Source organism: Pseudophryne corroboree, chromosome 4, assembly GCF_028390025.1.
Source record: "Pseudophryne corroboree isolate aPseCor3 chromosome 4, aPseCor3.hap2, whole genome shotgun sequence".
NCBI classification, from domain to species: Eukaryota; Metazoa; Chordata; class Amphibia; order Anura; family Myobatrachidae; genus Pseudophryne; species Pseudophryne corroboree.
The window spans coordinates 774,382,800-774,401,527 of record NC_086447.1 but is presented as its reverse complement, the minus strand read 5'-3'; the positions used below and the strand labels follow the sequence as shown (position 1 = coordinate 774,401,527).

General features: G+C 49.5%; 1 protein-coding gene across 1 annotated transcript in view; it reads left to right on the top strand.

The window, feature by feature from the left end:
* The window catches only part of TRAF5 (TNF receptor associated factor 5), a 192,559-nt gene that overhangs the window by 165,673 nt on the left and 8,158 nt on the right, over positions 1–18,728 (top strand). The window contains exon 9 of the mRNA XM_063918266.1: positions 12,012–12,143. Within this exon, the coding sequence (XP_063774336.1) occupies positions 12,012–12,143 (132 nt within the window). The remainder of the gene's footprint in view (positions 1–12,011; positions 12,144–18,728) is intronic.

Here is an 18,728-nt window from a genome sequence, read left to right as displayed (position 1 = left end):
TCTGTTGGACAAGTGGTCCGGGTCGCATCTTCAGATGCATCGGCGGTTAACCCTGTCTCCAAGGGTCAGGGTGTCGCTGTGGTGGTGGCTGCAGAGTGCTCATCTTCTAGGGGGCCGCAGATTCGGCATACAGGACTGGGTCCTGGTGACCTCGGATGCCAGCCTTCGAGGCTGGGGGGCAGTCACACAGGGAAGGAACTTCCAAGGCTATGGAAAAGTCAGGGGACTTCCCTACACATAAATATTCTGGAACTGAGGGCCATTTACAATGCCCTAAGTCAGGCTAGACCCCTGCTTCAACACCGGCCGGTGCTGATCCAGTCAGACAACATCACGGCGGTCGCTCATGTAAACCGACAGGGCGGCACAAGAAGCAGGATGGCGATGGCAGAAGCCACAAGGATTCTCCGATGGGCGTAAAATCATGTGTTAGCACTGTCAGCAGTGTTCATTCCCGGAGTGGACAACTGAGAAGCAGACTTTCTCAGAAGACACGACCTCCACCCGGGAGAGTGGGGACTTCATCCAAGGAGTCTTCCAAATGATTGTACACCGTTGGGAAAGGCCACAGGTGGACATGATGGCGTCCCGCCTCACCTAAAAGTTACAAAGATATTGCGCCAGGTCAAGGACCCTCAGGCGATAGCTGTGGATGCTCTGGTAACACTGTGGGTGTACCAGTCGGTGTATGTGTTCCCTTCTCTGCCTCTCTTACCCAGGGTAATGAGAATAATAAGAAGGAGAGGAGTAAGAACTATACTCATTGTTCCGGGTTGGCCAAGAAGAGCTTGGTAACCAGAACTCCAAGAAATGATCTCAGAGGACCCATGGCCTCTGCCGCTCAGACAGGACCTGCTGCAGCAGGGGGCCTGTCTGTTCCAAGACGTACCGCGGCTGTGTTGACGGCATGGCGGTTGAACGCCGGATCCTGAAGGAAAAGGGAATTCCGGAGGAAGTTATCCCTACGCTATTTACAGCTAGGAAAGAAGTAAACGCAAACCATTATCACCGCATATGGCGGAAATATGTTGCGTACTGTGAGGCCAGGAAGGCCCCAAAGGAGAAATTTCAGCTAGGTCGATTTCTGCACTTCCTACAGTCAGAGGTGACTATGGGCCTAAAATTGGGTTCTATTAAGGTCCAGATTTCTGCTCTATCGATTTTCTTCCAAAAATTGAACTGGCTTCCCTGCCTAAAGTTCAGACTTTTGTTAAGGGAGTGCTGCATAGTCAGCCCCCGTTTGTGCCTCAAGTGGCACCGTGGGATCTCAACGTGGTGTTGGATTTCCTGAAGTCGCATTGGGTTGAGCCACTTAAATCCGTGGAGCTATAATACCTCACGTGGAAAGTGGTCATTCTGTGGGCCTAGGCGTCGGCCAGGCGTGTATCAGAATTGGCGGCTTTGTCATACAAAAGCCCTTATCTGTATTTTATATGGATAAGGCGGAATTGAGGACTCGTTCCCAATTCCTTCCTAAGGTGGTATTAGTTTTTCATGTGAACCAACCTATTGTGGTGCCTGCGGCTACTTGGGACTTGGAGGATTCCAAGTTACTGGATGTAGTCAGGGCCCTGAAAAGTATATGTTTCCAGGACAGCTGGAGTCAGGAAAACTGACTCGCTATTTCTCCTGTATGCACCCAGCAAGCTGGGTGCTCCTACTTCTAAGCAGACGATTGCTCGCTGGATCTGTAGCACGATTTAACTCGCACATTCTGCGGCTGGACTGCCGCACCCTAAATCTGTAAAAGCCCATTCCACGAGGAAGGTGGGCTCTTCTTGGGCGGCTGCCCGAGGGGTCTCGGCTTTACAACTTTGCCGAGCTGTTACTTGGTCGGGTTAAAACATTTTTGTAGGAGTCTACAAGTTTGATACCCTGGCTGAGGAGGACCTAGAGTTTGCTCATTCGGTGCTGCAGAGTCATCCGCACTCTCCCGCCCGTTTGGGAGCTTTGGTATAATCCCCATGATCCTTACGGAGTCCCAGCATCCACTTAGGACGTCAAAGAAAATAAGATTTTACTCACCGGTAAATCTATTTCTCGTAGTCCGTAGTGGATGCTGGGCGCCCATCCCAAGTGCGGATTGTCTGCAATACTTGTTTATAGTTATTGCCTAACTAAAGGGTTATTATTGAGCCATCTGTTGAGAGGCTCAGTTATATTTCATACTGTTAACTGGGTATAGTATCACGAGTTATACGGTGTGATTGTTGTGGCTGGTATGAGTCTTACCCGGGATTCAAAATCCTTCCTTATTGTGTCAGCTCTTCCGGGCACAGTATCCTAACTGAGGTCTGGAGGAGGGTCTTAGTGGGAGGAGCCAGTGCACACCAGGTAGTCCTAAAGCTTTCTTTAGTTGTGCCCAGTCTCCTGCGGAGCCGCTAATCCCCATGGTCCTTACGGAGTCCCAGCATCCACTACGGACTACGAGAAATAGATTTACCGGTGAGTAAAATCTTATTTTTTTGCTCACAGCACATCCCTTCCCAGTTTCTGTAAAAACTTGGGTCCGGGATAGTGCCGCTGCACGGAGCAGCGCATGGCGTGTCGGTCCTCACAAAGAGCACCCTCACAGCCACACGCAGCTCATTCCCTGACTGCTGCTACAGCTGGACGGAGCTTACAGATAGAAGCCCCGTCACAGCCTACGCCTCTGGAGTCAGGTATGCTTGGGGTACGGGGCGGTCAGCGCACGCTGCCGCCCCGCTGTGGGGGGACACTGGTCACCGACGCCGCTCTCACTGCGCCCGCACCCGCCTCTCCTGACAGTCCGCCCCGGCAACCGCTCCGAGCATCGTCTCCTCCACCGCTGAGACCCGGCGGCCGCCGCGCTCACCCGCCGGCCGCCGCTCACACCCGCCGGCCGCCGCTGTAGGACCGCGCTCCATTACAGCGCTCCCCGGCTCCCTGCACCCTGATTGCGCTGGGAGTGAGATACCCGCGCCCCGGTAATTCCCGCTCAGACAGCGGTACACGGGCCACGGGGGAGGGAGCAGAAGGGGGGGGGGGAGATGACATTAGCGGAGGGCTGCATAAGGGGGGTGACATTGATGAAATAGGCTGTTAAGCCTATATTACAGGGTTGGCTGCACTTGTTACATATACCCTGCACTGTGAGGCATGGTGGCCATTTTAATCTTGCTTCCTGTCTTCCAGTTTGTGATTCCAGAAGTTCCTGTACTACATCTCTACTCCACCGGAGGCGCAGGGGTGTAGGTGGGAATTTGGGATCAGTTTCATATAGTACTGGCCACGTGCACTACACTTTATATATATATATATATATATATATATATATATCTGGCAGAGAGAGAGAGACACCTTAGTACTATTTACTGAGTCGTGCAGGTTGTCTGTCTTTGTATGTTGTATTGTCTGTCTGCATAATGAGTAAGGCACCGGCAAAACCAAAAAAGCACTGCCATGTCTGTGACAGTGTGTTACCGGATGGTTCTACCACATGCGCAGTATGTTTTGTGGATTCAGCTACGAATACAATCTCTGCTCCGCTGTCTAAGCCGGTTTCATCCCCGGACCCTCCATGGGCTATGCTAGCAGATGTCATGGCTGGATTGCAATCAGAATTGGCCGCCGCTCGACAGGAGCGGGAAGCGGCAAGATCTGAGTCTAGGGTGAGACCGCTAGGACTACCGGAGGGGTCTCAGCCTTGCCAACAGTCTAAGTCCATTTTGGGTAGTAGGGATAAATTTACTTTGTCTTATGATTTACCAGTGTCTGCTATGTTACAGTCTGATGATTCTATGCCAGACCTCACTAAGCAAGATGACGGTGAGGAGGGCGAAGTAGACCAGCAGTCCGATAGTGAAGATTTTGATAGCCCAGGCATTGATAATCTCATCAGAGCGGTGCGTCAGTCTCTGAGGTTTACAGAATCTGAGGAGCCTCTGACAAATGATGAAGTCGTCTTTGCTAAACGACAGAGGACTCCGATGTGTTTTCCGGTTTCGGAATCTCTTAATAAGATGTTACTGGAAACACGAAAGAATCCGGATAAACGGTTTTCTATACCTCGCAGATTTAAGTCTAGTTACCCGTTTCCAGAGTCTGTGACAGCTACATGGGAGAATCCGCCGTTGGTGGATTCGTCTGTGTCTAAACTTACAAAGAAATTAACCATACCAGTACCAACGGCTACTACGCTTAAAGACCCTTCAGACCGTAAAATTGAAGCTATGCTAAAATCCATGTATATAGCAGCAGGAGTATTGCTTAGACCTGGGTTGGTTGGCATTTGGGTAACTAAGGCGCTCATGGTATGGATAACAGAACTCAAGTCTGCCCTACATGACGATCACCTTATACTTCTCGCTGATCAAATCTGGGAAGCTGCTGATTATCTATGTACAGCTTCTACTGACGTCTGTCAGCTCACTTCTCGCCTTTCATCATCGCTAGTTGCAGCACGACGAGCACTCTGGCTGCGCTCTTGGCAAGCGGAGGCGGAGGTCAAAAGAGGTATAGAGGCGTTACCTTACGGTGGCGAGAAGTTGTTTGGTCCTGAATTGGACAAATGGATTGCTGAGGCCACGAGTGGTAAGTCTGTTTTCTTACCATTGCCTCCAACGGCGCCTAGGCGGAAATACTCGGGCCCGGCGTTCAAATCCTTTCGGGCTTCAGCCCTTTCGAGGCCGTGGTAGGGGACCAGCCAAGGCCGGTAGACGAGGTCGAGGGCGTGGTTTCCAACAAACCAACGCCAGTCGTCAAGACGCTAAGGTCACCGACAAGCCAGTGGCATGATGGACTCCCAGCCCATCTTAGATCTCCAGTTGTGAGAGCACGCCTTCAGACGGTCCATTTGGCGTGGTTCCAGACGTCCACAGATGGGTGGATCCGCAATTTAGTGCTCAAAGGTTACAAAATAGAGTTTGACTGTCTCCCGCCACTGCGGTTTTTCAAGACAGGACTGCCTGTGTCGGACGACAAACGGGCGGTTCTGCAACTTGCCATTCAGTCTCTGCTGGAGTCAGCAGTTTTGATTCCGGTACATTTACACCAACAGGGGCAGGGTTATTATTCCAGTCTGTTTGTGGTACCAAAGCCGGATGGCTCGGTCAGGCCAATATTGAACTTAAAGGGCCTCAATCAGTACGTCACTTACTACAGATTCAAGATGGAATCTCTGCGGTCGGTAATTGCAGGTTTAGAGCCACAGGAATTCATGATTGCGCTGGATCTCAAAGATGCGTATTTACACATTCCGATTTGGCCACCTCATCAGAGGTTCTTGCGGTTTGCAATCCGGCAGAACCATTACCAGTTTCAGGCTCTACCGTTAGGCCTCTCGTCAGCGCCTCGGGTATTCACCAAAGTGATGTCTGTGATGATAGCTCATCTCAGATCCCTGGGAGTGATAATAGTTCCGTACTTGGACTATCTGCTCATCAAAGCTCCGTCTCAACAGATGCTCCTCCAACATGCGTTGCTAACGTACGATGTCCTAGTTCAGCACGGTTGGATTGTCAACTTCAAGAAATCACATCTGATTCCGTCTCAACGACTGCAATTCCTAGGTATGATTCTCGATATGGTAAATCAAAGAATTTACCTACCAGAACAGAAAGTACAGATCATTCGTCATCTGGTGCGATTGGTGCTCAAGCCACGCACAGTCTCGGTACATTTGTGCATTCGCCTCTTAGGCACAATGGTGGCGGCTTTCGAAGCGCTTCAGTTCGGGAGACTTCACTCACGTCATTTTCAACTGGATGTGCACGCACAGTGGTCGGGCTCGCATCTGCAGATTCACCACAGAGTGAGGTTGTCGCCACGGGCCAGGGTATCTCTACTCTGGTGGCTCAATGTACACAATCTGACCGCAGGGAAACGGTTCGGCGCCTGGAATTGGATAATTCTAACGACGGACGCGAGTCTCAGAGGTTGGGGAGCTGTAGTTCAAAATTGTCAGCTCCAGGGTCTCTGGGTGGCTCACGAAAGATTGCTGTCTATAAATGTCCTGGAACTCTGGGCAATTTACAATGCGCTACGACAAGCAGTGCACATTCTTCGGTCTCAGCCTGTCCAGGTGCAGTCGGACAATGCGACGGCGGTCGCATACATCAACAAACAAGAAGGAAACGAGAAGCCGCATGGCAATGCGAGAAGTAGCTCGAATCCTCAATTGGGCTGAGCGTCACCAAGTGATGTTGTTGGCAGTGTTCATTCCAGGAGTGGACAACTGGGAGACGGATTATCTCAGCCGTCTGGATTTTCATCCAGTAGAATGGGCATTACATCCAGAAGTGTTTCACATGTTGGCCCAGAGGTGGGGTTACCCTCAAGTGGACCTGACGTCATCTCGCCACAATCACCAAACGCCCCAGTTTGTGTCCAGAACGCGAGATCCAAAGGCAGTGGATGCTCTCACCGTCGCGTGGCCGTACAGCCTCGTGTACCTGTTTCCGCTGCTCCCTCTGTTGCTAAAACGGATCAAAAGAGAGTCCGTCACAGTCATACTAGTGGCGCCTCATTGGCCTCGGAGAGCTTGGTTCTCGAATCTCCGAGGACTACTCGCAGACGAGCCTTGGCCGCTCCCACTTCGTCTGGACCTGTTACAACAGGGTCCGTTCCTTTACCCCGATTTAGCGCGGCTGCGTTTGACGGGGTGGCTGTTGAGACCGCCCTCTTAAGGAGAGAGGGCATTCCAGAATCGGTTATACCAACCATGTTACGTGCTAGGAAGCCAGTTACGGCAGCTCATTATTACAGAATTTGGCGTGCCTATATAGGTTGGTGTGAGGATCGGAAGTTTCCGACATCATCTTTCAAGTTATCCCGTCTTTTGTTATTTCTACAGACGGGGTTAGATGGAGGACTGCGTTTATCTACACTGAAGGTGCAGGTATCTGCTTTGTCAATTTACTTTCAAAGACAATTGGCTCTATTGCCGTCTGTACACACTTTTCTGCAAGGTGTCCTCAGAGTACAGCCTCCATTCATTCCACCTACAGCGCCATGGGACTTGAATCTGGTTTTAGATTTCTTACAGTCTTCATATTTTGAACCCTTACACCAAGTGGATATTAAGTTTCTCACTTGGAAAACAGTTTTCCTACTAGCCTTGGCTTCGGCAAGGCGCGTTTCCGATTTGGGTGCCTTGTCATGCAAGCCACCGTATTTGGTGTTTCATGATGACAGAGCGGAACTTCGGACGAATCCCGCTTTCCTACCAAAGGTAGTGTCATCCTTTCACATCAATCAACCAATAGTAGTTCCTGTGTTGACAGGAAATTCTGGAACCTTGGATGTGGTACGTGCATTACGCGTTTCTGTCCCGAACGTCTACAGTTCGTAAGACGGATACGTTGTTTGTTCTGTATGATGCTGCCAACATGGGTTGGCCAGCTTCTAAGCAGACCTTATCCAGATGGATTAAACTGACCATACGTCAGGCTTACCTTCATGCTAGGTTACAGCCGCCTACATCAGTAACAGCTCATTCCACACGTTCTGTGGGAACTTCATTGGCAGCTGGTCGTGGGGCTTCTACGACGCAGCTTTGCCGTGCGGCTACCTGGTCATCAGTGCACACGTTTGTGCGCTTTTGCAAGTTTGATACATTTGCGGCATCAGCATCTAGCTTTGGCCGCCTAGTGTTACAGGTGCCAAACTGCTCTCCCGCCCACGGGGGAAGCTTTGGTACGTCCCAAGAGTACTCCAGTGACCCCTAGTGGATGAAAAAGAAAATAGGATTTTGGTACTTACCAGGTAAATCCTTTTCTTTGAATCCATAGAGGGCACTGGACGCCCACCCAGAGCAGTTTTACCTAGTTTGCGGTAAGTTCAGGGAATCGTATGGTAACACATTCTCACCGACTGGTTCAAGTTTCAAGTTCTATCGGTTATTGTGCCAACTGTTTAGTTGTCAGTCACGTTATGTGTCAACTTTATTGTTGTCCGTTCTGTTATATGTAATTCTCCATTGTCAACCTCTCTATCGCTCCTGTTCGGCTCAGTAAAAAACACTGAGGTACTCTGGGATATGGAGGGGAGGAGAGTTCTAAATTTTAATATTCAGTGCCTTGTTCCTACGGAAACCGTCCATATCCCAAGAGTACTCCAGTGCCCCCTATGGATTCAAAGAAAAGGATTTACCTGGTAAGTACCAAAATCCTATTTTCCTGCACTACATCATGTCCCTCTATATGCAGCACTACATTACTACACAACATTTCTGCACTATATTATTACACTACGTAACTGCACTATATTACCCTATACTCCTCACTGCATCCCCCATACACTGCATTACATCACGACTACACTACATTCCCCTCTATGTGCTGCACTACATCATTACATCCTCCCCCCTATGCTGAACTACATCACTACACTATATCTAGTGTTCACGCTAGGCTGTTTTAGCAGGGCGCCGCGCCCTGCTCGATTTTTATAAGGGCAAAATCCGCCCTGTCCTTTCTACAGCGCCCTGCTAGAACAGCCGCCGCTTCCTGCCCTCCCAGCGTGTAAAGATGCCGTGCGCATGCGCTCGGCATCCATTCACGCTGTGAGAGAGAGCTTGGGGGATGCCCAGCACCTCTGTAGGTGCTGGACACGCCCCCAACAGTGACGACGCCGGCCGCCCACGCCCCCTGTTTTATAGTCTGCGGGCTGAACCGCCCACTTTTATTACGTGAAATGATCACGCCCGCTATTTTGCGTGGCCACGCCCTTTCTCGCACGCACACGCTTGTGCCCTTCACAGTCCGGTGCCCGGCCCTGCCCTGCCCAAATCCTAGAGTGAACACTAATATCCCCCTCCCCATACATTCCACTACACTAAGTCACTGCAGTACACTACAGAGTAACATTAGAATTATCCCCGCAGGATAACTTCCCAGCTCCTCTGTCCTGTGGAGCTCCAAAAGGGTAGAACGATGGAATCTGGTCAAGATCCCAACAGTCGGGATGCCAGCTGTCAAAATTGCGACGCCGGAATCCCAACACTTGTCAGAATGTTTGCGCCGGCATCCCGATCACATTTGGGCAAGGGGAGGTTAGGTATAGGCTGTGGGGGGAGGGTTAGCCTGCGGGAACGGGTGGTTTGATATAGCCTGCAAGGAGGGAGTATTAGGCTGCGAGAAGGGGTGGGGGGGGGGGGGGTAGGTATCCTATACAGTGGGATGCCGCAGTCGGTATTCTGACCGCCAGCATTTCAGCCCCAACTCAGAATGAGGGCGCACGGAGGGTTGAGTGGAAGGAGGGGGAGCAAATTAGAATTGGGCTGACAGGATGGAGGAGAAGGAACAAGAGGGATCAGTTTAGAATAGAGCGGCAGGTTAGAGGGGAGGAGGGTGGCACTGTAGAGGGGATGAAGGAGCGAGTCTAACTCCTAATTGCTATCCCTCCTGTGAACCTTCTTAGCATACAGACAGAAGGCAGCGTCCCATCGTAGAGCAAAGAGCTCAGGGTCACTCACTTGCTGGTGAGTCCATCCCCGGCCCTGATGCGGCTGCTCTGAGAGCCCATCATCCTGACATATCAGGTGCCCCTGCTAATAAGGTAATACGCCATTGTACACTGCAGGCCGGGGAGAGCTACGGCACCATGAGGAACGGGCTCCTTCCTCTCCTGGCGGCTGATATGACGCTGTCATGGCAACCGTAGTGCGCCAGATGACCACGTTCCCGGGGAAACGGGGGAACTATTGGGGTGTTACCTCAGTTGTTTTTTTTGTCCCCTCGCCTCCTCCTCTCCCACAGCCGTCTCTCCCCTCGCCGCCTGCAGTCCCCACAAGACGTGTCTTTATTTGGAGATGCCTGAAAGCAGCGCAGCCGGCGCGCTCCTGCATGACTGACTCGCACGGATCTGTGTCAGGCCAGCCTTGGACAGCAGCAGGTAATGTCCCCTCCTATTCTGCCTGATGCCATGCTCCCGTGTGGAGCAGAGGGTGAGGGGAGGGAGATCACACTCTAGTCTCCATGGTCTCCTCCCCTTCCTCTGCAGTTGGAGAAGGAAGCTGATTGACTGCACAGGACAGCGCTGCTGATTGGTCAGAGCGCGTCCTGATGGACCCAGCGGTTTTTTATTTTTGGGTCCCCAACATCGCTTATCGGGTAAAATTACGCGCTATAGCGCGTTTTTGCGAACACTGAGTATTTACCCTGCACAGACACAAAATAATCCACCTAAATATAACTATCTGCAAATGTTACATCTGCCTCCCTTGTAGTGCACATGGGCCCTCATTCCGAGTTGTTCGCTCGCAAGCTGCTTTTAGCAGATTTACTCACGCTAAGCCGCCGCCTACTGGGAGTGAATCTTAGCTTCTTAAAATTGCGAACGAAAGATTCTCAAAATTGCGATTACACACCTCTTAGCAGTTTCTGAGTAGCTTCAACCTTACTCGGCATCTGCGATCAGTTCAGTGCTTGTCGTTCCTGGTTTGACGTCATAAACACACCCAGAGTTCGCCCAGACACTCCTCCGTTTCTCCAGCCACTCCTGCGTTTTTCCCAGAAACGGTAGCGTTTTTTCCCACACGCCCATAAAACGGCCTGTCTCCGCCCAGTAACACCCATTTCCTGTCAATCACACTACGATCACCAGAACGATGAAAAAGCCGTGAGTAAAATTCCTAACTGCATAGCAAATTTACTTGGCGCAATCGCACTGCGGACATTGCGCATGCGCACTAAGCGGAAAATCGCTGCGATGCGGAAAAAAATACCGAGCGAACAACTCGGAATGACCCCCATGGTTTTGCCCAACTGCTAACAAATTTGCTGCTGCGATGAACTCTGAATTACCCCCAGAGATAAAGTACCAGCCAACCAACTCCTAACTTTCGTTTTTCAAACACAGCCTCTAACATGGCAGTTAGGAGTTGGTTGGCTGGTACTTTATCTCCATCCATCTTCTAGATCTCCAAGGCTTAGTAAATAGGATATGGAGATATATATTGTGTGAGACTAAACAAATTTTCAAACTGAACAGCTCTAAGAATAAGATTTTGGGGTTTGATTATTCCTGACATTTAAAAGAACAATTATACAAAAGTAAAGCAATTTCCCTTTTAAATTTTGGAATAAACCTGACGCTTCGTAAATAAACCCCTTATAGATGGATGTAGTGTCCTATTGTGGGCTACAAAAATCTGCTTTGTATTTGTGCACCAGTGGAGTAAGATAAAGTGGAATTTTGAGTTATACAGTATATAAAATGATCTTGCCATCGATGTTAACCATGTTGAAACTGATGTAATGTCTGTAATATACACCTTCGGTGTCCATTGGTTCAGGTAAGTTTGATCAATCTTAACAGGTGTGCTTCCTTATTTTCTTCCTTGGGAGAGAGGTGCAGGCAACCCAACCCCAGACACAGTAAATACACAATTTAAAAATAAGCTTCCTTTATTCAAGGAAACTAGTACAGAGAATTTTGGAGAATAAAAGTCACAATAACAGCTTTTCAATACATAAAACACTTATTGAAATATTACAATGCAAAATAAAGCCTCACAAAATGGCCACTTGCAAATGAATCCTCACTGAGCGTAATCACAAATCAACACCAGCATTAGGACTAGTGCAGGTTTCGGCGGTGCGACTGATAGTGGCATCAGTGGATGCACCAATCAGTATTACAGCGTAACAGTGGGTGTGTAATTCCTTGCACATTCGGACGCATAGATGTACACAAGAGAGGGCTTTGTATCAGCATTCTCATAAGTTCGCTGACGGTAACAGCCAGTAGAAGCAACTGCAGGCGCTTCAGCATCCACCTCTGAATCAGCCCCAGTATTTATTTATTTTTTATTTGTATATTTTGCATTTGCATGTTGTCATTTCAAGAAAGCTTAGGAAGGATTGTTTGCTGGGCCTAGTAATTTCAGCTTACAATCCTGTATGTGTATGGATACTTAAATGATGCTTCATGTTACATTTAGTGTAATAGAGTAAGTAGAATATTACCGGATAGAATTTTTTTTTTTATTATTCACCCTTATTTTTGTGTGTTATTATTCATTTCTATTTGTTACTTTCTTCTTCTAGATGCTGGAATTAAAACAAAGTATGGAAATGAAAGAAGGCAAAATTCAGCAGCTCTCAAACACTGTGAAGTGGTGTGAAAAGGAATGGCGGCAGTTCAGCGGGACAAATGGCAGTCACCTTCTCAATCCCCAAGTGAGAGTCCACTTTTCCTGTGCAGACTTCCTGCCTTCTAATGCCAAAACAGGTTGTTGACAGAGGACAATAGGGCTTATTAACTAACCACAGGCTATGCATCCGCACATAGAATGTTTGCTATTTGTCTGTGTAGCCCATAGATACAGTGTCACCTCTGTAATGGAAATGTGCATAGGAGAAAATGTGAATATGCCAATACGACTTCTGCTTTCTGTCCCCAAACTATTTTTAGACCAGTCTTATCTGTGTCCTAACCCATGGAAAGTGGTTCTCACTATTACTATTGTAAATTAGCTTCCCCCGTATAATATGCACCTAGCTGATACAAAAGGCAATTATAGGTCGATACTGTATGTGAATAAATGTAAAAATAAATGTAAAAATTTGTGTAATTTTGAGAGAAAAATAGGATTTTAATTACCTACCGGTAAATCCTTTTCTTGTAGTACGTAGAGGATGCTGGGGTCCACATTAGTACCATGGAGTATAGATGGGTCCACTAGGAGCCATTGGCAGTTTGAAAGTGTGGGCTGACTCCTCCCTCTATGCCCCTCCTACCAGACCCAGTTTATAAACTGCCCGAGGAGACGGACATCTTCGAGAGAAGGATTTTACACAGATAGTGGCGAGATTCACACCAGCTCACACACAAGGCAAACCAAGCTAACTAGCTTGAAATATCAGCATGAACAATATTACTTACCAAGTAACAAAACAGTACTTAACCTAGAACTAAACAGTACTGAACTAAGTAACCACTGCAGGATCACGAAGCGCTGAACAGGTGCCCAGCATCCTCTACGGACTACGAGAAAAGGATTTACCAGTAGGTAATTAAATTCCTATTTCTCTAACGTCCTAGTGGATGCTGGGGACTCCGTAAGGACCATGGGGAATAGACGGGCTCCGCAGGAGACGGGGCACTTTAAGAAAGAATTTGGATACTGGTGTGCTCTGGCTCCTCCCTCTATGTCCCTCCTCCAGACCTCAGTTTGAATCTGTGCCCGGACGAGCTGGGTGCTGTTTAGTGAGCTCTCCTGAGCTTGCTATAAGAAAGTATTTTGTTAGGTTTTTTATTTTCAGGGAGATCTGCTGGCAACAGACTCCCTGCAGCGTGGGCCTGAGGGGAGAGAAGCAGCCCTACTCTCTGAAGATAGGTCCTGCTTCTAAGGCTACTAGACACCATTAGCTCCAGAGGGATCGTACACAGGATCACACCCTCGTCGTCCGATCCCAGAGCCACGCCGCCGTCCCCCTCGCAGAGCCGGAAGACAGAAGCCGGGTGAAAGACGCAAGAAGACTTCGAAATCGGCGGCAGAAGACTCCAGTCTTCAAACTGAGGTAGCGCACAGCACTGCAGCTGTGCGCCATTGCTCCCACACTAAACCCACATACTCCGGTCACTGTAGGGTGCAGGGCGCAGGGGGGGCGCCCTGGGCAGCAATTAGGACCTCTTGGCAAAAGTTGGGCATATATACAGTTGGGCACTGTATATATGCATGAGCCCCCGCCATAATTTTGTACAGAAACGCGGGACAGAAGCCCGCCGCTGAGGGGGCGGGGCTTCTTCCTCAGCACTCACCAGCGCCATTTTTTCTCCACAGCTCCGCTGAGAGGAAGCTCCCCAGGCTCTCCCCTGCAGATTCACTGTAGAAGAGGGTAAAAAGAGAGGGGGGGGGGGCACATAAATTAGGCGCAAAAACAATATACAGCAGCTACTGGGTTAACACTAAGTTACTGTGTGATTCCTGGGACATATAGCGCTGGGGTGTGTGCTGGCATACTCTCTCTCTGTCTCTCCAAAGGGCCTTGTGGGGGAACTGTCTTCAAAAAGAGCATCCCCTGTGTGTGTGGTGTGTCGGTACGCTTGTGTCGACATGTTTGATGAGGAAGGCTATGTGGAAGCAGAGCAGGAGCAAATGAATGTGGTGTCTCCGCCGACGGCGCCGACACCTGATTGGATGGATATGTGGAAGGTTTTAAATGACAATGTTAATTCCTTGCATAAAAGGTTGGATAAAGCTGAAACCTTAGGACAGTCGGGGGTCTCAGGCCATGCCTGATCCTATGTCGCAGAGGCTGTCAGGGTCTCAGAAGCGCCCACTATCCCAAATTGTTGACAGAGATACCGACACGGATTCTGACTCGAGTGTCGACTATGATGATGCAAAGTTACAGCCTAAATTGGCTAAAGCTATCCGTTATATGATTATAGCAATGAAGGAGGTGTTGCACATCACAGAGGAAACCCCAGTCCCTGACAAGAGGGTTCATATGTATGGGGAAAAAAGGCAGGTGGTGACCTTTCCCCCTTCACATGAGCTAAATGAGTTATGTGAAAAGGCTTGGGAATCTCCAGATAAAAAACTGCAGATTTCCAAACGGATGCTTATGGCGTATCCTTTCCCGCCAACGGACAGGTTACGCTGGGAATCCTCCCCTAGGGTGGACAAAGCTCTAACACGCTTATCCAAGAAGGTGGCCCTGCCGTCACAGGATACGGCCACCCTAAAAGATGCTGCGGATAGAAAGCAAGAGGGTACCCTGAAGTCCATTTATACACATTCAGGTACCTTACTAAGGCCGGCAATTGCGTCGGCCTGGGTGTGTAGTGCTGTAGCAGCATGGACGGATACCTTATCTGAGGAACTTGATACCTTGGACAAGGATACTATATTAATGACCCTGGGGCATATAAAAGACGCTGTCCTATATATGAGAGATGCTCAAAGAGACATTAGCCTACTGGGCTCTAGAATAAATGCAATGTCGATTTCTGCCAGAAGGGTCCTGTGGACTCGGCAATGGACAGGCGATGCCGACTCAAAAAGGCACATGGAGGTTTTACCTTACAAGGGTGAGGAATTGTTTGGGGAGGGTCTCTCGGACCTGGTCTCCACAGCTACTGCTGGAAAGTCACATTTTTTGCCATATGTTCCCTCACAACCTAAGAAAGCACCGTATTACCAAATGCAGTCCTTTCGATCACAAAAAGGCAAGAAAGTCCGAGGTGCGTCATTTCTGGCCAGAGGCAGGGGCAGAGGAAGGAAGCTGCACAACACAGCTAGTTCCCAGGAACAGAAGTCCTCCCCGGCTTCCACTAAATCCACCGCATGACGCTGGGGCTCCACAGGCGGAGCTAGGCCCGGTGGGGGCGCGTCTCCGAAATTTCAGCCACAAGTGGGTTCACTCCCAGGTGGATCCCTGGGCAATAGAGATTGTGTCTCAGGGATACAAGCTGGAATTCGAAGAGATGCCCCCTCACCGATACCTCAAATCGGCCCTGCCAGCTTCCCCCTTAGAGAGGGAAATAGTGTTAGCTGCAATTCACAAATTGTATCTTCAGCAGGTGGTGGTCAAGGTGCCCCTCCTTCAACAAGGAAAGGGTTATTATTCAACCATGTTTGTGGTACCGAAACCGGACGGTTCGGTCAGATCCATATTGAATTTAAAATCCCTGAACATATACCTGAAAAGGTTCAAGTTCAAGATGGAATCGCTCAGAGCGGTCATCGCAAGCCTGGAAGGGGGGGATTTTATGGTGTCTCTGGACATAAAGGATGCATACCTTCATGTCCCCATTTATCCACCACATCAGGCGTACCTCAGATTTGTGGTACAGGATTGTCATTACCAATTCCAGACGTTGCCGTTTGGTCTCTCCACGGCACCGAGAATATTTACCAAGGTAATGGCGGAAATGATGGTGCTCCTGCGAAAGCAAGGGGTCACAATTATCCCATACTTGGACGATCTCCTCATAAAGGCGAGGTCCAGAGAGCAGTTGCTGATCAGCGTAGCACGCTCTCGGGAAGTGTTACAACAGCACGGCTGGATTCTAAATATTCCAAAGTCGCAGTTGATTCCTACGACTCGTCTACCCTTCCTGGGCATGATTCTGGACACAGACCAGAAGAGGGTTTATCTCCCGATGGAGAAGGCTCAGGAGCTCATGACACTGGTCAGAGACCTATTAAAACCAAAACAGGTGTCGGTGCATCATTGCACGCGAGTCCTGGGAAAGATGGTGGCATCATACGAGGCCATTCCCTTCGGCAGGTTCCATGCGAGGACCTTTCAATGGGATCTGTTGGACAAGTGGTCCGGATCACATCTACAGATGCATCGGCTGATCACCCTATCCCCAGGGCCAGGGTGTCTCTCCTGTGGTGGCTGCAGAGTGCTCACCTTCTCGAGGGCCGCAGATTCGGCATTCAGGACTGGGTCCTGGTGACCACGGATGCAAGCCTCCGAGGGTGGGGGGGTAGTCACACAGGGAAGAAATTTCCAAGGTCTGTGGTCAAGTCAGGAGACTTGCCTTCACATCAATATCCTGGAACTAAGGGCCATATACAATGCCCTACGTCAAGCGGAGACCCTGCTTCGCGACCAATCGGTGCTGATTCAGTCAGACAACATCACCGCAGTGGCTCATGTAAACCGCCAAGGCGGCACAAGGAGCAGGGTGGCAATGGCGGAAGCCACCAGAATTCTTCGCTGGGCGGAGAATCACGTAAGCGCACTGTCAGCAGTGTTCATTCCGGGAGTGGACAACTGGGAAGCAGACTTCCTCAGCAGGCACGAACTCCACCCGGGAGAGTGGGGACTTCATCAAGAAGTCTTCACGCAGATTGCAAGTCGGTGGGAACTGCCACAGGTGGACATGATGGCATCCCGCCTCAACAAAAAGCTACAGAGGTATTGCGCCAGGTCAAGAGACCCTCAGGCAATAGCTGTAGACGCACTAGTGACACAGTGGGTGTTCCAGTCGGTTTATGTATTTCCTCCTCTTCCTCTCATACCCAAGGTGCTGAGAATCATAAGAAAAAGAGGAGTGAGAACAATACTCATTGTTCCGGATTGGCCAAGAAGGACTTGGTATCCAGATCTGCAAGAAATGCTCACAGAGGACCCATGGCCTCTGCCTCTAAGACAGGACTTGTTGCAACAGGGGCCCTGTCTGTTCCAAGACTTACCGCGGCTGCGTTTGACGGCATGGCGGTTGAACGCCGGATCCTAGCAGAAAAAGGCATTCCGGATGAGGTTATTCCTACGCTGATAAAGGCTAGGAAGGACGTGACGGCTAAACATTATCACCGTATATGGCGAAAATATGTTGCTTGGTGTGAGGCCAGGAATGCCCCCACGGAGGAATTCCAGCTGGGCCGTTTCCTTCACTTCCTACAGGCGGGAGTGACTTTGGGCCTAAAATTGGGTTCCATTAAGGTCCAGATTTCGGCCCTGTCTATTTTCTTTCAAAAAGAACTGGCTTCTCTGCCTGAAGTTCAGACGTTTGTAAAGGGAGTGCTGCATATTCAGCGCCCTTTTGTGCCTCCAGTGGCACCTTGGGATCTTAACGTGGTGTTGAGTTTCCTGAAGTCACACTGGTTTGAGCCACTTAAGACCGTGGAGTTAAAATGTCTCACGTGGAAGGTGGTCATGCTATTAGCTTTGGCTTCAGCTAGGCGTGTGTCAGAATTAGCGGCTTTGTCACATAAAAGCCCCTATCTGGTTTTCCATATGGACAGGGCAGAATTGCGGACCCGTCCACAATTTCTGCCAAAAGTGGTGTCATCTTTTCATATGAACCAACCTATTGTGGTGCCTGTGGCTACTCGTGACTTGGAGGATTCCGAGTTACTAGATGTGGTCAGGGCTTTGAAGGTTTATGTAGCCAGAACGGCTAGAGTCAGGAAAACTGAGTCGCTGTTTATCCTGTATGCATCCAACAAGCTGGGTGCTCCTGCTTCAAAGCAAACTATTGCTCGCTGGATCTGTAACACGATTCAGCAGGCTCATTCTGCGGCTGGATTGCCGCTGCCAAAATCAGTAAAGGCCCACTCCACAAGGAAGGTGGGCTCTTCTTGGGCGGCTGCCCGAGGGGTCTCGGCATTACAGCTTTGCCGAGCAGCTACTTGGTCAGGTTCGAACACTTTTGCAAAGTTTTACAAGTTTGATACCCTGGCTGAGGAGGACCTTGTGTTTGCTCATTCGGTGCTGCAGAGTCATCCGCACTTTCCCGCCTGTTTGGGAGCTTTGGTATAATCCCCATGGTCCTTACGGAGTCCCCAGCATCCACTAGGACGTTAGAGAAAATAAGATTTTACTTACCGGTAAATTTATTTCTCGTAGTCCGTTGTGGATGCTGGGCGCCCGTCCCAAGTGCGGATTTCTTCTGCAATACTTGTATATAGTTATTGCTTAAATAAGGGTTATGTTATGGTTGCATCAGGGTTGATCTGATGCTCCGTTGTTGTTCATACTGTTAACGGGGTATGTTTATCACAAGTTATACGGTGTGATTGGTGTGACTGGTATGAGTCTTGCCCTGGATTCCAAAATCCTTTCCTTGTACTGTCAGCTCTTCCGGGCACAGTTTCTCTAACTGAGGTCTGGAGGAGGGACATAGAGGGAGGAGCCAGAGCACACCAGTATCCAAATTCTTTCTTAAAGTGCCCTGTCTCCTGCGGAGCCCGTCTATTCCCCATGGTCCTTACGGAGTCCCCAGCATCCACTACGGACTACGAGAAATAGATTTACCGGTAAGTAAAATCTTATTTTTCTCTTAAGTCCTAGAGGATG